The 22,547-nt window shown below is 41.6% G+C and overlaps 1 protein-coding gene across 1 annotated transcript; it reads right to left on the bottom strand.

Moving 5' to 3' along the window:
* Positions 1–5,191: 5,191 nt before the first annotated feature.
* On the bottom strand, positions 5,192–21,758 carry F3 (coagulation factor III, tissue factor). The gene is made up of 6 exons (XM_083157065.1): positions 21,462–21,758; positions 19,026–19,131; positions 14,700–14,884; positions 12,445–12,632; positions 11,234–11,384; positions 5,192–8,383 (listed from the first exon to the last, which is right to left on the bottom strand). The coding sequence occupies exons 1-6, from the start codon at positions 21,544–21,546 to the stop codon at positions 8,229–8,231; spliced, it is 870 nt and encodes a 289-aa protein (XP_083013191.1). The 5' UTR covers positions 21,547–21,758; the 3' UTR covers positions 5,192–8,228.
* Positions 21,759–22,547: the final 789 nt, after the last annotated feature.

Raw genomic sequence — 22,547 nt, 5'->3', positions numbered from 1 at the left:
AGGTTTAGGTCGGGGAAAGTTAGGTTTAGGGACTAGGGAGGGGGGAGATTTAGGGTTAGGCTGTGTGAAAATAGGTTTAGGATTAGGCTGCCGGGGGGGGGATTTAGAAAGTTAGGCGGGGCAGGGGAGGGTAAGTAACCCTGCCTGATGGCATCTGTATTCTGAATGCAGGCATACCAGCTGCCAGTCATGTATCCCGCACTGAGAAGTGGGGTGTACTTCCCGACTATGTGGGCAAATATTTTTTGGCCAGTTAATAAACCAAGAACCTCTATTATTGATAGATAATATGGAGTGTGCATTTTCACCATGCGTTATTCTTTGCAGAACTACAAGTCCCAGCATGATAGCACCTCATGTATATAGGGTGTGCATTCTAAGATTCCCCCCATACGACTATGTGGAGCAGCCTGGTTGGTTTAATAGGGGGCATGTATCCAGGGCATGGACGTGTGATTAAAATTTGGGGCCCACATTACCATCATTGTAAACAGTGCAGTGCAAACTGCATCATCGCTCATCTGCTTTTTCTCTGGAAGCAGGTAAATGCAGGGATTAGCAGGAGCAGAGTGCACGCTGCTGACAGGATACTTGCCCTCTTTTTGGGGTGGTCGGGAGCAGGGCCGCCACTAGTAATGTTGGGGCCCATGACTGACCTTCATCCCCCTTGCGTGCCGGCACCCCCCCCCCTTGCGCGCGCCGGCACCCCCCTCCTCCTCCTGCTGGCACCCCCCCCATTGCTATTACTTACCAGCTGCAGGCGGCAGCGCAGCATCTTCTCACTCCGGGAGTCTGGACTCGGGGCTCGGATCATCACTCACTGCACAGTGCACCCTGCAGAGCCCCTCTGTATCCTAGGCTCGGCGCTCTGCAGGCTGAACTGTGTATTGTGCGTGCCTGGCTGCCGGGTGGAGAAATGCATTGTGCAGGACCGGGGGGTGGTGCTGTGCCACTGTGGGCAGCTGCCCGGGCCCCTCTAGAGCTGTACCCCTGGCACCCCCCTGTCGGCGGCCCTGGTTGGGAGTGCTACACAAAGTTGGTTAGGGAATATCAGTTGTAGATCTGACAGGGGAAGCCAAACTCCAGCAAACTAATTTTTTGTGTCTGCTGCAAAAAAAAATCATCAGTAGGCCAGGAAATGTGTTGAGCTAATCATCAGTCACATGCGCCTTAAGCAGCTTAAATTCTAAGTACCACTCTGCCCCAACAAAACAAAAGCTGTTCCAGCAAACAAGGAAATATATCGGGATGAGGTGTGTAAAAGGTTATTTTCTTATCTTTTCGATAACAAAAACACAACTTGTTTGAGATTCTTGAAATTCCAGAGCATAATACTCAGCGAGGAGACATAATTGCAGGATAGGTCTAAAGGGGCATACCATACATACGTAGGGATGTGTGCTAAGCGTTTTTGCTAAGCTATTTAGGGTAGGCGAATTCCCGGTGTCTATATTGCCCATTGAGAGCCCATACACATGCAGAGATTTGTGCTAAGCAATTTTACTTAAGCAAAGAAAAGACAGGGTAGTGGTTCAGGATGACGTAGATCGCGATTACTATCGCTCATTCTGTACACACAGATCAATTTGCAGTCACTTGCTAAGCAATTTGGCTAGATTTTGACAGCATTCACTGATTGCACTGACATGTGGGACCACGCTCAGGGACCGCATTTCTGTATGCTCTAACCCTCTAAATGCTGGTGATTCCCTGCAGAAGCCTATAGGCTTCTTACCGCAGTGTTGTGTAAGGGATCCGTCGTGACCAGACCCGGGGCTTTGCGCATGCGCAGAGGTCTCAGACCCGGAAGTCCAGCGCCGGAGCTGCATCACAAGGGACAGCTCTTATCGCAAGAGCTGTCCCTTGTATTAATAATCGCATGAGTTAGTTAGAGCATATGCAGTGGCGGATTCAGGGGGGGGCACCCGGGCACGTGCCCCCCCCCCTTGTCATTTATTTTTTAGCTGAGGACCAGGACTTTCCAACGAGCCCAGCCATGTGTCTCTAGCCCCCTGGGAACCGGAGATATCGCCTGGCAAACCTGTAACGTTTTTTCCCCATAGGATAATATGGGACCCGTCAATTCTGACCCCCACCCGGTTCCGACGGCTGCCAGTTCCCGCTCTGGCATCACAGAAGCTGGGCCTTCAATATGATACCAGGCTGGTCCAAATCGGTCAATCGGTTCCAGAGATATTGCGTGTAAACCGATTTTTTTATTTTTGAAATGTAATTTCATGGCTGTTCATGATTTTGAGGGCAGATTACTCTGGAACCAAACGTTCCAGTTTCACTGGACCAAAATCATTCAAAGCCCACTCAAAAGTTCTTCAATATAATACTTGTCTCATGTATATGGGTCAGTTGGTTCCGAAGATATAGCCGGTTAAATGAGATAACTGGTTAAAGGGGGAGGGGTGGTTTTCTCTCCCCCTCACACCAGAAAATGCAGGGACGAGGCTGGTGTAAAAGGGGCCAACCTGGGAATGCATTTTCTGGTGTGAAAGGGGTATTATTTCAAATAGCCGGGACCTGCAGTGCTCTGAATACAGCCAGGCTCTGCCACTGTCAGTGGCTATCACTTCTGCCTGGTGGCGGCTGTCCCCCATTTACCACGAGCATGTATTCTCCCTTGGCAATGAGCATGTAATCCCACATGGCAACGAGCATGGAACCTCTGGCAATGAGCATGGAACCCTTGGCAATGAGCATGTAGAGAAGCAGCACTTATGTAGCATAATTTTTAATGGCGTGTAACTTAACGTGTAATGGACATTATGGTGTAAATGTTTAATGCGCGCCTTTGGTGGACAATGTCCCTGTTTATGAAGTGTATTGTGAATTTTGGCTTAATCTGTGTGGCATTATGTGAATTCTGGCTCAATCCATGTGGCATTATGTGAATTTTGTCTCAATCCGTGTGGCATTATGTGAATTTTGGCTCAATCCATGTGGCATTATGAGAATTTTGGCTCAATCCGTGTGGCATTATATGAATTTTTTCCCAATCCGTGTAGCATTATGTAAATTTTGGCTCAATCCGTGTGGCATTATGTGAATTTTGGCTCAATCCATGTGGCATTATGTGAATTTTGGCTCAATCCGTATGGCATTTTATGCATTTGGCTCAATTCGTGTGGCATTATGTGAATTTTGACACAATCCATTTGGCATTATGTGAATTTTGGCTCAATCCGTGTGTGTTATTATGTAAATTTTGGCTCAATCCATGTGGCATTATGTGAATTTTGGCTCAATCCATGTGGCATTATTTGAATTTTAGCTCAATCCATGTGGCATTATGTCAATTTTGGCTCATTCCATTTGGCATCATGTGTAAGGGGCAAGTATAATGGGGTCTAGTATTTTGTTGCATAATGTGTAGAAGTTGTATATGGTGTTGACACGCCCCCTGTTGAGTGGCCACATACCCTTTTCTGGAGCGCGCCTTTGGCGCGCGCACAACTACATCCTTCACTTTTGTCGCCATGGTGGGCCTGCGTACTTTAAATGCTAGGGCCTATTTTTAATTCCATTCCCACCCTCTCCTGCTGCTCTCATAGCATGTACACTGGCACCACTAACACCGCCCCTCCCCCACCCAAACCCTTTTTTATCATGGTGCCCCCCCTGTCATTTTATCATGGATCCGCCCCTGAGCATATGCGATTATTAAGAATGCGAAGCTCGGTGATGTACACAGATGTAGGGTGGCGGATGTTAGAGCATCCCATCCAATGTCTCCGTGTGTATGCCCCTTAACAATCTCCCTGTCTAGTTCTGGTTTATTTTCAGCTCATAAAAGACCTAATTCAGACCTGATCGCAGGACAAATTTGTTCCTCAAATTGAAAAAAACATGTGCACTGCAGGTGAAGCAGATGTATTCAAACTGAAATCTAAATTGCAGTGTAAAAATAAACCAGTCAGTATTTACTCTGCACAGAAAAAAAGATAATTCACCCAAATACACACCCACCAATGAGAGAACACCGGCGATGACTAGATTTGTACTGCACGCAGTATATATCTAGTCAGGTGATGGCAATGTGCGGGACCAGGAGCGATCCGTCCTTCATTTCTAAGCAGTCTAGTCTAGCCCTTAGAGAGTGATGAAGTGGAGATAGACAAAGTACCAGCCAATCATGTTAACAAGGCAGTTAGGGGCTGATTAGCTGGTACTCCAAGGCTTAGTACATAGACCCCACTGTCTGCTATAATAGACATAAAGGGGCTGATAGTGAGTTGAACACAGGCTCACACATGGCTGTGTCTTCTCCACAGTCTCATTTGTGTTTCATGCTAATGGTCATGAGAGAGTCTTTAGATGCACTATCAGTCATGCCATAGAAACTTGTGGCAGCCCTATGGCATGTGTAGTTTCTCTGTATGAGTATGGACTCCTGTGTAAGCCACACCGCCCAGCGCTCCTGCAGCTCGAAGAGGGAAAAGTCTAAAATAAGGAGATGTGTCCTCGTTGTTAGGGGGCATGGCCTACTATAATGGTACTTCCCATGAGGCCACACCCAATTTTCGCCACAGTGGGGGCATGGGCAGAGATTGACATGAGTGTTTCATGATATTTATTTTGAACCATGCTTTACAATCCCAGTGGGCATAGAAGGAGAATATAATAGTGTGCCAAGCGCAGTGAGCCATACGAGGGAACTAGTACGGTGTCTGTGTCAATCTATGTCAACACAGACACCAAAAAACATGCATGTCGACCTTTTTTCCATTTCAACCTTTTTAATGTGTCTGTCTTATTGGGGTGCCTGTTGACCAATAGTGGTCAACCTTTTGACTGTCAACATAAGGATCCATACACGGAAAGAACAAGGGTGTACAATAAAGCAATTGAGTTTTGGGGCCACACAGCACGTGACATTTATCTCTGGTCACTGAAAGTATTTCCACATTACTATTGTTTTGGTCTCCTGATCTTGTGATGTCATTATGCACTGGTGCAAGACTAACTGCTTGGGGCTTGATGATAATGGGGAACAACATGAGAGGCATTGAACATTGCCAGTGCTAGAACAAAAGGATAACTGATTGCGGTATTATGTAAGGTAACATGTTGAGTGGCGTCATTACGAGTGGACCCTAAAAAGGCACACTTATAGTCTGGAGTCATGTCTGATAAACTTCATCATTAATAAATTAGATACAGAGTTCAGTATAATTTCCCATTCACCTTTATTTCAGTATAAATCCTATGAAAATAAATTAGTCATTATTTACAAATAAAAATATTACTCAATATCAACCATATACAACATAAAAATCATATATAAATAATACCCACAATTATCAACTTATAAAAGTAATCCTCAGAAATGACAGTCTCAATGTCCATACATAAGTTCCATTATAAAAATACAATATTCTTTAAATAAGTGCTTTGTCTCTCAGCAGAACCTGATTGTGCTTTATATAAAGGTAAGGCAGAGTTGGTCAGAGAATGTAGTGATTGGTTACAGCAGCAGAGAAAATACACACTAGTGTGTGTGTCTTTCTCACAGGGAATGTCTCTAAACAAGAATCTTGTTGAACCATTTGAGTGCCAAGTGGCTTTGTCAAAATAATTGTGAAAATTGGCAAGCAAACGTTTTTATGTTACCTTATAAATGAAATATAGGGTGAAATTTAATAGGACGAGAGATTAAAAAGTGACAGATTCGGTAAGGAATCTCCAGGATTTTTTTTAAAGCGGCAATCATTTACACTTCAAAATCAAACTGGTTTTGCCGTGTAAATGATTGCCGCTTTACAATTAAAATGGAGATATTTTTACAAATCTCTCACTTTATGAATCTCTCACCCTAATAAATTTCCCACAAAATCTTTTTTTACACATTTTTTATTTGAATTAATATAACAAATGTGAGTGATGCTGGTACTTTTAGCTGATATTTTTAACATCTCTCACAGAGAGTTTGGCACTCAAAGGGTTAAGGAAATTCTATACTTTATTGTGGGGCACTTAATTATCGGCAGTGTGAGGTAAACCCAAGGATGAACAAAATGGCAGATTATTCAGCACACACCAAAGATGCTTAAAAACATCTGTCATATTGGGGTACATAGCTGCATATTACATTTAATATTTTATTTCCCCATTCCTCCTGTACAATCCAGTATTTAATTATCAATATTTAAACTTTCATGTTTTTCAGGGATAACGATGAAGAAGGTCTGACATATTCAAATCATATATGATTTTAGTGTTATGTAATATGAAACTCATATTTTATGCCTCACCCTGATGCAGGAAGTTAAGGTGCGTACACCCGGGGCGATATATCGCCTGGCGATATATCACCGAGCGATAAATCGCTCAATGCCCCCTTTTCATCGGCGACCAGAGATGGTGGCTGATGAAAAGAAACCTCTGCAAGCTCCTGCGACCAGCGATTAGAACGGGGCTGAAAACGAGAGCGCGCACCCGGCGATTTATCAGCAACATCAGACCAGCGACCATATTCCCAGCGATATTAGCCCCTATCGCTGCCGTGTGTACGCAGATGTAATAAGCTGAGTGCACATGATTCAAAGCTGCATTGTGCACCAAGCTCATCACACACCCAACATATCACCTGGGACGCCATCTTGTGCTAACCACATATCACCTGGGATGCCATCTTGTGCTAACACACCACATCTGAGATGATTGGGCAAACCCAATTATTTTCTTTCTCTGTCTCAGTCACAAATGACTTGCAGTAATAATAAATGTTTTTCATTAAGTCCCAGCAGTTCATATTTGGAGACATAAATATTGCCTTAAAGTGTTTATTATAATTAAATAAATATTTAATTACCTATACTATTTACAATGCAGCTGCCTAATTATGCCCTTTATAGTTCATATGCATCTATAGGAATATGGGTGTAATGACTTCCTGAATTCATATAATCAGGAATTATTTTGAAGCATCCAATAGAACATTCTCCCTTACATATTCAAGACCAGTGATGGCTAACCTTGACACTCCAGATGTTGTGGAACTACACATCCCATCATGCCCTGCTACAGTTGTGCTATTTGGCCAAGCTAAAATTGTTGCAGGGCATGCTGGGATGTGTAGTTCAACAACATCTGGAGTGTCAAGGTTAGCCATCACTGTTCTAGACACTCTGGGGTAAACTGACTAAGATGGGAGTTCTGTTTCAGATGGAATGTTGCTATGGGCAACCAATCAGAATCTAATTACAATCTGATTGGTTGCCCATAGCGACATCCCATCTGAAATAGATTAACCATCTTTGTCATTAATGACTTAGAGGCATCCAATAGAATGCTCTAATATAATAGTCTCTTGTATTCCAGTAATGATTTAGAGGCATCTAATAAATTGGTCTAATATTATATTTTAATGCCATTGCAGGTTTCCTATTGGATGCCAGTGTTGACTTAGAAACATCCAATAGTATTAGCTAATATCATATTCTAATGACATTACAGCTTTCCTATTGGTCTAAGTGAACCTTAGACAACTTAGAGGTATTATGAACAACAAATCTCAGCTGGCCATGTTGTGACTCATAGTTCCTCAACTTCAGATATACAGGGTGCCTTCCAATGAACCACACAAAGGAGAAAGGCATTGGCTGTCAGCAGAACAAAATGCAGATTAAAACCCAAACCTGCTCAACGCATTCAAAATATACTGTAGAGCAGATACAACCCGTGTGCTCTGCAGAATGCGACTGGTCCATAAATGCATTATTATTTGGTTTAATAGACCAGTCTATTACTATGGGAACCTCCTATGTACCTCCAAGGCTCCACAGCGACTATTGCACCTGTTCTTATATTTTGTACCTTGGTAGTGTTATTTGGTAGTGCTTTGAATGTCATATATTATTTTATTCTATTGTTAATAAATCCTCATCAGTGCAGAGTCCTGCCACTGACAATTTTCCAGGCAAATTCTCAATCTTCACCTGGATTCAAGCATAATATTATTCTTAGAAAATACATTTAGTGTTAAAAATACATATCTAAAAAGGAAAGCATACAGCCGTTTACAAAACTAAAACAATTTGTACGTAGAACAAGTACTGTAGCATGTACAGTAAAACGGTTAAACCAATCAGTTTCACAGAAACCAGTTATATCCTACGCTACTCGCAGGAGTAGCTATGTCCTATACTACTCGTAGGAGTAGTAGGTAGTGTGCTCTGTGCAGCCACAGGCTACAGGGGTAACTGCCGACCACAGTCTCAGGGCAGGGCTGTAACGTCATTCAATGGCACCGTCTCCTTTGTCTTCTCCTCCTTGGCTTTTCTGCATTTGCACAGGATCACCGACAGAATTAATATAATTATGATAAGTGCCAATGCCACAACTACAGCAACCACAACAGTAAGATCAAATTCTGGAAAGAGAAAATAAAGATATTGCTTATTAGTCTAGAAAAACCTCTACAATATACAGAAGTTTACAGGCATGCAATATACAGTATATATATATCCACCATAAATATATGTATCTCATTGAAAATACATATGTTGTGTTATTTGCTTCACCAAAGCTCCACCTGTTAGTAGTTGAAGATGTTATACGCTGCAACAGAACTAGGCCTAGAAGCCTGATGATAAACCATAGCGCCCACCTTCCGTCTACTCTACACACGGCCGAGAACATCACTTTGTAAGCTGATGTAATATTCATGAGTCATTTATCAGTTCCTGACATGCTGCCTGGTAAGAGGAGTTCCCTACATTGACATGATTCATAGGGTATAGGGCAATAGGGGTCTTTACCACCATTGGCATGCCAACCAAAGTCAGGATTTGTCCTCTATGAACATAGCCAATATTAGGAGATATAGTATGCATGGCTTCCATAGGTGATACGTTTACAATAACAATACGCATTTAATTTTCTGCTGGTTTATTGGTCATTCTAATTTGCTAGAATGAAGGCAACAGCTGCTTGATGTTACTATTCACTGTTTAAAAAGAAGTTACTGCCATGAAACAGATCTATTTTATCAAGCAAAGCGGTGACCTCTCCTATTATAGTAATACCGCCCCTTTCTATTACAGAAGAAGTGGCCACACCTTTTATAGTAAACTGTCCACCTTCTTACAGCACTAGTCACAGCAGTAGTGCCCTTGATTATTATAGTAATACTGCCCCATTCTGTTACAGCAGCAGTGCCCACTCCTATTATAGTAATACTGCCCCTTTGGATTACAGCAGTAGTGCCCACTCCTATAGTAATACTGCCCCCTTCTGTTACAGCAGTAGTGCCCTCTCTTATTATAGTAATACTGCCCCTTTGGATTACAGAAGCAGTGCCCACTCCTATAGTAATACTGCCCCCTTCTGTTACAGCAGTGGTGCCCTCTCTTATTATAGTAATACTGCCCCTTTGGATTACAGCAGTAGTGCCCACTCCTATAGTAATACTGCCCCATTCTGTTACAGCAGTAGTGCCCACTCTTATTATAGTAACACTGCCCCTTTGGATTACAGAAGCAGTGCCCACTCCTATAGTAATACTGCCCCCTTCTGTTACAGCAGTGGGCTCTCCTATTATAGTAATACTGCCCCCTTTCTAGAAATACCTTTTATTACAGCAGTAATGCTCTCTAAAGGAATGAAGTGTTTGTGGGCAGATGGCTCAGAGGGCAGCACCACTGCCTCCCAGTACCTACATTGGCTTGTAGGGTTCCTAGAATGGCACCTGCAGCCAGTAGTGTCAGTAGTGGGGCTCTGCTTTGTTCCTGGTGTTAAAGGCCCCACCCACAGTGTGACATCATTATGTTATATGTTTGTGGCCATGCTGAGCCCTGCTCTGACAGTGGAGAATCCTTTTATTACTATAGTAGCACTTCCACCTTGTTATAATACAGGTCGAGTATCCCGTATCCGAGTATCCGTTATCCGAATTATTCCGAAATACGGACATTCCAGAAAGTGAAAAAAAATTTTTTTTTTGCTAAAAACTCACTGGGGACATTTGTAACAGCATCACTGGGGACATGATATGTAACTGGCACTATATATGTGCAAGACAATGATTGCTTGGCATTCAAATTCAGTGCTGAGATAGTACACACATTTTGTTTCACGTTTTGAAACCTTGTTTTTTGAACAATTAAAATATATTTGTGTGTATTTTATGTGGTAATAAAATATATGTGTGTGTATATATTATGTGTTTATACAGCATACATGCAAGATACTTCAAAATACATCATTGAAATATTAAAATATTCCGAAATATGGAATAATCCGTTATCCAAAATTCTCCTGGTCCCGAGCATTTTGGATACGGGATACTCAACCTGTACTGTAGTATTACCACATTCTGTTACAGTAGCGCATATATGCTATATAATTTCTCATCAGTAAAGGACAGTGAAAAACCTTTTTAACTCTTCTTGATCAATACAGAATATGTGACCAAAGATCACGGTTGAAGATTATAATTGTTCAGGGTCGGTGCTGCTTAATGATTAGTAATTAACGCCACCTCTTACAATGCAACTCAGTGATAGAGAAAGCGGCCACACATTACTAGTAATTACCAGTAATGTGTTGGTAAAATGGGAGACAGTGAAATAGGGGGCGAGAGTTTATAGAAAACAGAGAGTAGTCTGTAAGCAATTTGACATATTGACTCGTTTTGCCGTGGGAATGGACTGGAAAGCATTTATGAAAGCATTACGCAAGAGGACCCATCCCCCACATGTCTAATGCAGTCATGACTGGAGGAGTTAACTTACACAGAGGTACAAAAATCCAGTGGACGTCGCTAAACCACTGACAGCTGCAAAGTAAGAGTAAGTTCAGAGATGCAGTTTATAACATACAGTATATATAGGTCATATACATAGCAATACAGACACAATGGAAGGATGGCCATACTTGTATGGAATTTATAAAACGAGTATTGAAAGTTCTTTGAAATATAGGGAAGGTGTTGGAAATATTACATTACACTTATGATGAACTAATGGTGATCATCCTTCCTAGCTGTTTAGTTTGCACTAACAATTGTGCACTCAATTACAGGACACTTTTAATGTGACGCAAGTGGACGGAGTTTGGTTTTTAGAATGAGCAAAACTGGGGTATGAAATTGCCAAAAGTAAAGCCCATAAATACAAAAAGTTATAATTTTATTCTAAAAAAATGTTCACAGCCAGATGATCCCCAGAATGTACATAATTATTCTTCAACCACATGGCGGTCAGTCTGCATGGGTACATACCATTACTTTCAGATGAGATGCACTTCTCATTAGAGTCTTGACTGTCACGGTTCACTTTGCGAGATGGAATAGTTGCCCGTACAAAAAAACAATAGCTCTCTCCTTTCTCTGTGCTGATCACAATCTCATTGGTCGCCGAAGACGCTTGCTTCTACAAAGATAATCGGTATGACCAAATGTAAGACGTCTATATTCATGGACACCAAATAAATACAGAATATACACTGGACTACAAGCCAAGTCACGTAACGTGCCCTTAAGTGCTCAGTGGGTTGTTTTTTTTTCTAAGAAATAAACTTTACAGAGTTCATATTATGCTTGAGATTAAAAATCTAAGTATTACAGGTATTTCTTAAATATTTAAATTGGCCAAAATGAATTAAGAATAAAATACAACAATCACATCTGCAACAGACACTGACCATGCAACACTCATGAAGATTATTTAAGAACCCATAAGATCAGGTAACATTTGCAAAAATGCTTGGAGATTGATAAAGTGAAGAAAAGTAACGTACAGGTTGAGTCTCCCTTATCCGTGTATTCCGAAAACCGAAATATTTAGAAAACCGTGGTTTTTCAGAATAATTCCTTTTTGTCCCCCCCCGCCTCTTTTTTCATACTTACCTCATCCCCCAGTGTCCACGGCGGCCATAGGAATCCTCTTCAGCAGCATCCCCGGTCCTAAGGATCCATTGCACGGGTATGCCGGTTACATCACCGGTGCACTTGCGCAATGCACCCCTCGGACCGTAGATGCCACTGAAGAGGATTCCAAAGGCTGCCGTGGGCGCTTGGGGACATCGTGGAGGTCAGGGGAAACACAGCCTGTAACATGACAGTTAGGAGCTGACTGACTGGCACTTTATCTCTCTCCAAGCATTAGTACATATACATTCAGGTCACTGTGTGTCTAATGAAATGATAAATTACATTTACGTTAATGTTTCAGTCCACAACTTATCATGAATTATGTTGCTGATTCCTACCAATTATATACTGTGCAGTTGAATATCGGTTCAGAACGGTAATCTCCAGCATGTCTACACAAATGGTATACACTAGGCATACACTACTATACAATAGCAAAGAGAATAATGAACTGTTGTATCTTGGCCAATCCAAGTCACTTAGGAGCATCATGGTTTCAAAGACCCAACCAACAGAAGCCAATTTTGCGATCAGAAGTTGCCCTAAGTGTCTGTATTTACCTTTCCAGTGCTGGATGCCTTTCTGTAGTAAACAGTATTTAAAAAGTCATCTTCAAATATATCCAGAGTAGACTTTAAAGTGTTATTTGAAAATCTGTAAGGTGTCAGCGGATCTTTAACAATGATTATCAGTTTGGTGTGGTCTTTGTTGAAGTAAAAACTTTCAATGGTTGGTTTTCCAATAATTGCTAAAAAAACAAAGGGTAAAAAAAAAACATTTTAACCAATATAGTAATATACTTTGTGAAGAAAGAGTAATATAAGTGGTAGAGCTACAATCATAGAAAATAACTGACCATGCACACAAATATCCTAACAGTACATACTGATAACATACATTTACAACTGCTGTTACAGAGTGCACCATACATACGGCCTGATTCTACATGGATCGCAAAAGCATTATCTTTCCCTAATGGGCAAAACCATACTGCACTGCAGGTGGGGCAGATGTAACATGTGCAGAGAGAGTTAGATTTGAGTGGTGTGTGTTCAAAATTAAATTTAAATTGTAGTGTAAAAATAAAGTAGCCAGTATTTACCCTGCACAGAAACAAAATAACTCCCCCAAATCTAATGCCCCTTTCCCACTGCAGCTAAAAAACGGTAAATTGCAGATTTTCAGCGCAATTTACTGTTTTAAGGCTGCAGTGGGAAAGTGCCAGAGTTGAAATACCGTTTAAAGTTAAATGGTATTTCAACCCGTTTTTAAAGCAGAGTCCTACACGTTAAAATAACGTTTAAGAGGCAGTGAGAATGCCTCTTAAACGTTATTTAGCCTCCAGGCAGTCCCAGTGCCTGATGAGACCTAGTAGTTCTCACTTTGTGCATGTGTAATGAGTGCATGTGCAAAATAAAGAGACACTCATTACATATGCGCATATGTAATGAGCGGCTCATTAGTATGCTCGTGCACCTCATTACATATGCGCAAAGTGAGAACTACTAGTTCTCAACAGGCACTGGGACTGCCTGTACCCTGCATGCCTCCCCACTGCCCTGCATCCCTGTGCAGGTAAGTACAAGGGGAGGGGAGGTGGGGGCACAGGGCAGGTACGGGGGGGGGGGGGGGGGTTAGGCACTCTTTACACTGGGGGGGGGGAGGGTTAGGCACTCTACATTTTACACGGTTCACTGCAATGGGAATGGTACTTAAATGGTATTTAAAACGGTAATCTGCTGCAGTGGGATTGCTAATACCATTTTAAATACCATTTAAGATTACCAGTACTTTAAACTGGTCTGCAGTGGGAAAGCAGCATTACTCTCTCTGCACATGTAACATTTGCCCCACCTAAATGTGGGTTTGTAATGAATGCAATTGCTTCTTTAAATCCAGTAGCCGAAACTGTAGAACACATTAGAAAAATGCTGTGCAGTAAATTTTTCCCCCAAATGGATATTCCAGGGTGCAGTACTTCATAGAAACAATCAGCGGCTGCAATAGAGTTTACAAGCATTGAAGAGTTGAAGAGCATTATTATACTACTACTATTATACTACTACTAATAATAATAATAATAATGACATTCATCCTTTCAAAATTCAAAAAGAAGCTTTTTGCTTGGTCAAAGATTAAACAGATTTGGCTTAAAGGAAGCACTGTGACAAGGGAACACAAGGAAATAACTATACACAAGGCAACAAAATAGATCACTACACTACTTAAAATATGGGGTCTATTTACTAAAGGTGCAAACACACTGTACAATTGTTTTGACCAATTTCGTTAATTTCAGCCACTCTGAATGAAATTGGTCAAAATATCTTTCAGTGTCACTGCGACGAATGACAAATGATGATGCGCATACCCGCCAGTTGTTCATAAAGATTGTTTGTCAACTGTGCATGCAGCTCAATTTGGATATCTTTCAAAAAGAGCCTATAAAATGTAGCTAGATCTTTCGTCTTTCATCAATATCTTTCGTCCAGGACACTGTGTTCAAGGGAAATGTCTTTCAATAAAATTGGTCAAAAAAATTGTAGTGTGTATGCACCTTAAGCCTTGGAGAGAGATAAAGTATATGGAGATAAAGTAACAGCCAACCAACCAGGACCAGCCATTTTTCAAACAAATTGTTTAACATGACAGTTAGGGGCTGGTTGGCTGGTACTTTATCTCCGTTCAAGGCTTAGTAAATACATCTCCTATGAAAGCCATATCCTGCATATCTGACATAGGCCAATTTTGCAACAACAATAATATGTTACTCTTGTAAATAAATTTTTTTTATATAAGCTGGAACTTCACATACTTTCTTCGTAAGGTGAAAAAGAAGGGCCATCAGCGTAGGGAAATTCCTCTTCTGTGATGTCTTCTGAGTATACATCAGAGATGATTCGGACTTCATATGTGTTGCGTACATTCTGAACGAGGTCTGTAACATCACACTCCGTCTTCTTTGTGTAGATACACTTCTTTTTCCAGTCGGAAAATTGACTAAAAGAACAGAAGTCGGCCATTAAACATTTAGACTTTCTCATTTATCTTCAGCCCGTTTCTAATTGGCTGCTTTATGTATGCGAATAAAAATGAAACAAATCAACATTTGAAGACATTCATATAATGTGAATTAGGCAAGTCACTAGGTATTTGTAGGGTGCCAAAAAAACTGCGGTATTTTATGTAAACTACTGAAGTTTTTCATTTTAAAGAAGGCATTTTGTCCATAAACAGCGAAAGCAGACATTTTGTGTTCTGTACAGAATTATCAATTCACAGGGAAACAGCAGTGTTGTGTTAGTGGTGTTGCCAGCGAACACGGCATTCACAGGAATATTGGTGCTGACCATAAAATGGCTCTCTTTACTGTGTGTGTGTAAATATTGCCCTCATGGTGGCTTTTAATAAGCTAGTTAGGTTCTGTGTGGACCTCAGAATTAACCTTTTGTACCTAACAGGAAGTATTACATTCATGTGAGTTTTTATTGATGCGGGGCGCTAAGGAATGTGATCATTAGCGCATAGTTTTCCTTGTAGGTGAATGCACTCTTTTAGATGTAGAACTTTGCAATGTAGATTATTTCAGTGCATGTAGTGACAAGCACACTAATGCATAGCTAACACATATGTCAATAATACCACAATCAGCACAACTGACTGTACATACACAAAGTGAGAACATTTTTTCACATTTCAACAAACCAAACCCAGGAAGTCTTAGAAAAAAGAACCTTGTTGCCCAACATTTCTAAGAAAACATGGACATTAATATATTTAACTGTAGACGTCTGCTGTCAGCTAACCTAGCCACAAGGGCGTGCAATTGCAACATAAGTAGTCATTAACTAAAATGTATTATGCCCTGGAGGGCATCGTGGGGAAACCCAAGAGCTGACATTAGTGAATATCAATGAGGAAGTCCAGAATCATTTCATCTGTGGTAATGACTGAGGGAAAGGCATTTTTTAAATATAAAATATACTGACGTATCTTAAAGAAAGCTCTTTAAAATAAAAAAATAACTAAAAAAAAACAGTTAATGTTACATAAATACTTTATAATGCATATATTTAAGTGTGGCAGTGGAATGGAATGCTACAGATGGAGTGCCGCCATCTAGCGGGGGTCTGGCGGTCGGATCGCCCACCGCCAGAAGGGGAAGCGCGGTCACAAGATGCGCACCCATCTCCTTCCAACGGAGCTCCCCGCTGGTCCCCACCAAGCACCCCCACCTCCCCGCACCCCCCCTAACCCTGCCCTTCTCCCTAAAGCGGAGACGGGCAGGGTTTGTGTGCCCGGACACTGGTACACGCGTGCGTGTGGGATGCAGCGCAATGTCGCCAGTGGGGGAATTCTGGCGAGCCCCGGTGCTGGCTGAGAGGCACTTCATCTGTAGGTACACTCTACACTTGTGTACCCAGCTAACTTTTTAGAATCGGATGCCGGCCGCAACAAGCATCAGCAGAGGAGCGGGACCATGCTGCATTTGGGAGCGCGCATCACTAACATTGTAGTGGGTACACACTAGACCAGTGGTTCCCAACCTGGGGTACATGTACTTAATATAAGGACACACATAAGTATACACATACCACTCGTACTGTGGATATTTACAATTAAGAGAAAATGGTACTCATAAATTAAAAACCTAATCAAGGAGTACGGCAGAGAATACAAGTTAGGAACTAGACAATTTAAAAAATCAAGGACCAGGTTCTGCTGCCAAACTGGTACTTTTATTACATCCCTCGGTGTATTATGTTTTGATACATTTCATACATCTCTACTTGGGACATGCCATATCAACTTTCGATCATCAGAAACACTGCACTAAAGGGCCATACACAGTAGACGATATTGGTCACAATACTGTGCAGAGGGCTTTCAGAAGAAATATTGTGAACAACATCGTCCAGTGTGTATGCTGTGCACGCTCCTCCCTCTTCTAAGCATGTTCGGAAGAGGGAGGCAAGTGTGTGTTTGCACTTGCTGATGCCGGTCCCCCGCCGCCAATAATCGGCATCGGCGGGATCGTTCTAATGTGTTTGGGCCTTTATACTGTTTCACACATACTATAATGATAATACAAATACAGTATCACATTTAAGATTATGAGGATCCTACATTAATGTATGACTAAAGGTGCCCACACACTATAAAGATCTGCAAACTTAAGATGTGCGCATAACTTGGCCTTGATTTTTATTAAGCTCCCGTGTGCGTTCCTATGGAGATTTTGTTAAATCTTCTGATCTTTCATGCAGCACGTAAGATCAGAAGATTTAGCAAAAGATCAGCATGAGCACGCATCGGACCAATATCAGCCAATTTTCCACCGATTATCGGTAAGCATCGGACGATATATCGGCCGGTTTATCGGAAAAAAAATCATTCTAGTGTGTGGGCACCTTTACATGGAAATAATAATAATTAGAGGGTACAATGTGATGTGTTTGCAGGTCAATGGTGTGAACAGATTAAGAGACAGGTAAAGAATACAGCAAATACTGGTTTTGTATCTTTACATAAGTAATCTAGAAATACACCCTAAGCAAGCACAGAACTGGTAACACAGGGCCCCTTATCTCACCTCTATAGAGCTTAAGGCAAAGTACACACAGCTATTCAGAAGAAGAATGAAAGGGCGTACACACGGTGATATTTGCTGAGCGTAAGACTGCTCAGCATGCAGCGATGTGTCAGCACTCTGTGCTGAGCGATATTTCAGGGCTAGTGTTCTCCGCTGGGCAAAAGCGACGCATGGGTCCACGCATAGCTGTCGCTGAGGTCCTACACGCGGAGCGATATAGGGGCATTTCCAATGTGTGTAGGCCCGTTAATACTGGATATATTTAAAGTCACAATTTGTTGCCAGTAATAAAGGACATATTAGAAATGCATGACAATGAAAATGGTCACTAATTGGGCAGCTCAAGCACATCAACGTCATGCAGCCATTTTTTTTTTATAACGCAACAATGCAAAACCCCACTGTTTGTGGTAAATGTTGGCTCTATTTTAAACACAGTATATTGGACCATGTCCTGAAGACCTAAGGGTAGGCATTCCTAACCACGGTCCTCAAGGCATGCCAACAGTGCAGGTTTTAGTGATATCCAGGCTTCAGCACAGAGGGTTAAATCAAATTGACTGGGATACTAAATAAGTCACCTGTGCTTGAGTCTGGACATCACTAAAACCTGCACTGTTGGTGTGCCTTGAGGACCGTGGTTGGGGATGACTGCCTGCCTGCGTGGGTACATACTACATACATTATTAAAGTGTGAGATTTTAGAAGGGAGAGATACTGCTCATAGCAACCAATCAGATTCTACTTTTCATTTATCTAGCACCTTCTAGACTAGCGGATAACATATAGAAACTGATTGGTTGATATGGACAACATCTCTAACGCAACCACACCTTACGCCAGCTACATTAGCCGCTTTCAGAATAGCACCATTGTCCCCTCACGGGCTCTCTCCACTCACCACGCTTCGGGCTCGGTGTCTCGCTCCGCTCACCATGCTTGAGGCTCGCTGTCTCCCTCCACTTCGCTCGCCACAACTTTACTAAAGGTAATAGATGGTGGTTTGGACCCAGGAGGGTGGCATGGACCCAGGGTGGTGCGGGTTACGCTACGTAAGTTCCGTAGCGTAAGCTGTGGCCGCAAAGGTGAGCAAGTACCCTAACTTCTTAAAAACTAAGAGTAAATTTACCCTTAGGAGCCAGTCTGGCCAATTTAGATATTAAAAAAAAAAAAATTCTCTAGATTTATATTACTTACGGTGCAAACAAATGTTGAAGGTTCTCTAATATGCAAAGATCAGCATGAAAAAGGGACCATGGAAAATGGATTTCATTATAACAAACGTATTACAGCATTTACACTAAAATAATGTTTTTTTAGAAAATCTTCCATGTATATAAAAAAAGGAAAAAAACTAACATAAAAGTAAAAACAGCTGGATATATACACAAGAAAGAAGGGGGTGTCAATAGGAAGCATATTGGTTAAAAAATGCCAAATTTCTGATATAAATAATTGTGTCTAATACAGATGGTGTCCACAACACTACAGCTGTGATACTAACATAGCAGAGAAAGATCACACAGTTATATACTGTATCATACTCACTCTCTGATTTGCACTGTGTATGTATAGTTTGTAGGTTTGGGACTCCATTCTACAATGGTTTTGAAGTTGATAGATGACCATGTTATGTCTTTTGCTGTTGGAAAGTCTGCACAAAATGAAATAATATACCGGTAAGTTAACTGTACTAACCATGTTTTAGAATTATCTCAAGAACAGCAACTGTAAAAACTGTGTGACATATACACAATTATAAACATAAATGATTATCACACATAATAAAATAAACTCATCAAAATATACCCTCTTTTCATTTCCCATCATTGGTGTAGGGCAGTGGTCAGGGAACTCAGTCCTTATTACCCCACGCAGTGCATGTTTTGCAGGTCTCCTCACAGAATCACAAGTGAAATAATTAACTCCACCTGCGGACCTTATAAAATGTGTCTGTGAGTAATTAGAACACCTGTGCACCTGCACGGTTACCAGCAAAACATGCACTGTGTGGGGTAATGAGGACCGAGTTCCCTGACCACTGGTGTAGGGAAACCTTAACATTTTTAGCTTATAACTCTACAGAATACATACATATGATCTAAAACCTTCACTTTAACAACTGCTATAACAATAACCACAAATTATCTATTAGTAACATGATGGCCCAAAATCATGCTGAGTATAGTAGGGGATCACTACATTGAATTGCTTGTGGTTTAGCACAGACTTCCATCATGTTTAACTGCAGATACCGGGATAATGATTACCTTTCCCAGAGTGACTGAATAATAGACCAGACACACCACTCGGAGTGCCAAAGAAATGTGCCATGGCCCTTAATGTGTGGAGTTTGTATATTCTCCCCGTGCGTGTGTGGGTTTCCTCTGGGTACTCTGGTTTCCCCCCACAATCCAAACATATATTGGTAGGTCAATTGGCTCCCGACAAAATTACCCCTTGAATGTCTGTCTGTGCGTGTACATGTGGTAGGGAAGATAGATTGTAAGCTCCACTGGGGCAGGGACTGATGTGACTGTTCTAAGTATTCTCTGTAGAGTGCTGCGGAATATGTGTGCGCTAAACTGCTAATAAATAACGCATAAAATGTGAAATATTGATTACAAAAACTCTGAGAGCAGACATGAGGCTGCCGGGTGCTAACCTGTGTGTGCCTGTCTACACAAGTCCTGTAATACAGGCATTGTGTCATAGTCCGTCTGAACATTGCTGTTCCTCACGGAATTGTAAAGAATCATGCTGTTTCAATTAGGTTTACAATGGGTCACAGCAAAACTAAGCCAGGCCATCCGGTTGGGAATCGGGGGTTTCATTTAAATGATTACCAGAAATGTTGTAGCTTGTGTTTTACATTATAGAGGCTACAAACGCATTGCTGAGCCGGACTCAGCCTGAGAGTGCTGTGTATAACATGCTGGTATTATTATGCTTCCACTCATTTTAACTTAAAACATTACCATGTGCCAGGCTGGGATGTACCATAAGACCCCATAGCCATGTGCCAGGCTTAGATGTACCATAAGACCCCAAACCATGTGCCAGGCTGAGATGTACCATAGACCCCAAACCATGTGCCAGGCTGGGATGTACCATAAGACCCCATAACCATGTGCCAGGCTGAGATATACCATAAGACCCCATAACCATGTGCCAGGCTGAGATGTACCATAAGACCCCATAACCATGTGCCAGGCTGAGATGTACCATAAGACCCCATAACCATGTGCCAGGCTGAGATGTACCATAAGACCCCATTCAGTCAATGGCCCAGTGACCTTGGATATAGAACTTTGGGCAAGGTGGCAACGTGTTACAAAAGTACTTTGTATTTACTTATAGAAGGATGTGTGGAATCTATGTTATTACTTTGCTGGACAGATCTGTAGCAATGCTATAGTACACTACACTTCACAAGGTGCTGCATTCTTATATTTGTCATTAATATGTGTGTGTGTCACACCTACCTATTCACAACCGAAGCGATAAAGAGATAATAGCCTACAATCTAAAGCCCCGTACACACGGGGGAGATATATTGCTCAGTTTCTCCTTTTCATCAGTGACCAGAGATAGTCGCTGATGAAAGGGAATCTCTGCCGGCGGTGCCGCAGAGGTAATTAGCTGGTCGCAGGAGCAAGCTCCTGCGACCAGCGATTAGAAGGGGGCTAAAAACGGGAGTGCGCACCCGGCGATTTATCGCCGGGGCACACTTCCATCACTGGCAGTATGGTCACCTGCGACCACATTTCCAGCGATTTCAGCCCCTATCGCCCCTGTGTGTACACAGTTTAACACAACCGATACACTCACGCTAAAGTCAGCACAGACCACTGCTGTGTAAGAAAATATTGTGTGTCCATAATAACCTAATATTGTTATATCTTATACTTACATTTAAATTACCAAGACTAGTCCAAATAACATAATATAATAACATTTAATACTGCCATGTGTGTATCTTACCTTGGGCTGGGGTCCTCTGCCAGAATAAGACAGCACAGAGGGTCAGAGCCTTTATGCAATGCATTATCTGATATAATCCAGGCATTGGTGTTTGTAGAAGATCTCCCGGAATGTCCCCTTGTGTAATCCTTAGAGATACAGTATTAGCAGATAGAAGGTGCCAGGGAAGAGAAAGCAGATCTATAAATGTGAGGTCTCTGTAGTATCTCTCCTGTCTCCCTGAGTGTAGCCTGTGTGTGATCTGCTGGTGACCCGGCAGCTTCCTCAGTATTTATACAGCGGCAGCCAGATGGAGTGAGAATGCTGTGTGACTGTGTAGGTGAGAGAGGGGAGGGGTCCCAAACTTCACTCACCACTCTCTGCCACTAATCTTTACCGCTAGAGGGCGCTAAATGACAGTTTCTGACAGCTCTAAAGTAAAACTAAACTTAGGAAACGATAACTAATATGGTGATAGACACACTGGGATGTGATGTAATGTGGCAGTGTGCATGCCCAGCATTGTAGCGTTTTTCATTAAACTTTTTTATACTCTCAGGCAACTTTCCATGATTATGACCCTATGAGATAGATATGTACATATCAGATATGACAGCTATAGCTAAGTTGTTCTATAACTCATAATATTTGATGCCCAAAATCATTGTCAACTTGCATACTTGCCCATAAACCCCTCTGTATAATTAAAAGTCTCAATCAAATTTGTTACATCCCTTAAGGAAATCCTGCAAATGAATGCTTAACATTTAAAATACTACAATTACATTATACATTTACACAGAGAGAGACCAGTCAGTGCCCTCAAGTTACCCCACCAGCCGGCGAGGAAAATATAGCATGTACAAAGCAGCGGCACTCACGGGCGAGAAAATAAACTTCTGGTGCTTATCAACGTTTCAGGTATTATTACTTTCATCAGGATAGGTATCCTGATGAAAGGTAATAATACCTGAAATGTTGATAAGCACCAGAAGCTTATTGTCTTGTTTTTTAAATTGCACTTTATATTATACTTCTAAAGATAAATCATATCATATACAAGTGATGGTAATGATGCTGTATGTATATACTCCCGTAAAAAGTCTC

The sequence above is a fragment of the Crinia signifera genome, chromosome 8 (assembly GCF_055691185.1).
Source record: "Crinia signifera chromosome 8, ASM5569118v1, whole genome shotgun sequence".
In the NCBI taxonomy this organism is placed as follows: domain Eukaryota; kingdom Metazoa; phylum Chordata; class Amphibia; order Anura; family Myobatrachidae; genus Crinia; species Crinia signifera.
The sequence above is the reverse complement of the archived record's forward strand: the minus strand, read 5'-3'. Positions and strand labels throughout refer to the sequence as shown.

Excerpts from the sequence above, each read along its gene's own strand:
- F3 (XM_083157065.1), bottom strand. The coding sequence starts at position 21,546 with ATGCCTGGATTATATCAGATAATGCATTGCATAAAGGCTCTGACCCTC. Across the intron at positions 12,633-14,699 it reads TTTTTCACCTTACGAAGAAA|CAATTATTGGAAAACCAACC; the intron begins GTATGTGAAGTT and ends TTGTTTTTTTAG. Across the intron at positions 8,384-11,233 it reads CATCTCATCTGAAAGTAATG|AATTTGATCTTACTGTTGTG; the intron begins GTATGTACCCAT and ends TTCTCTTTCCAG.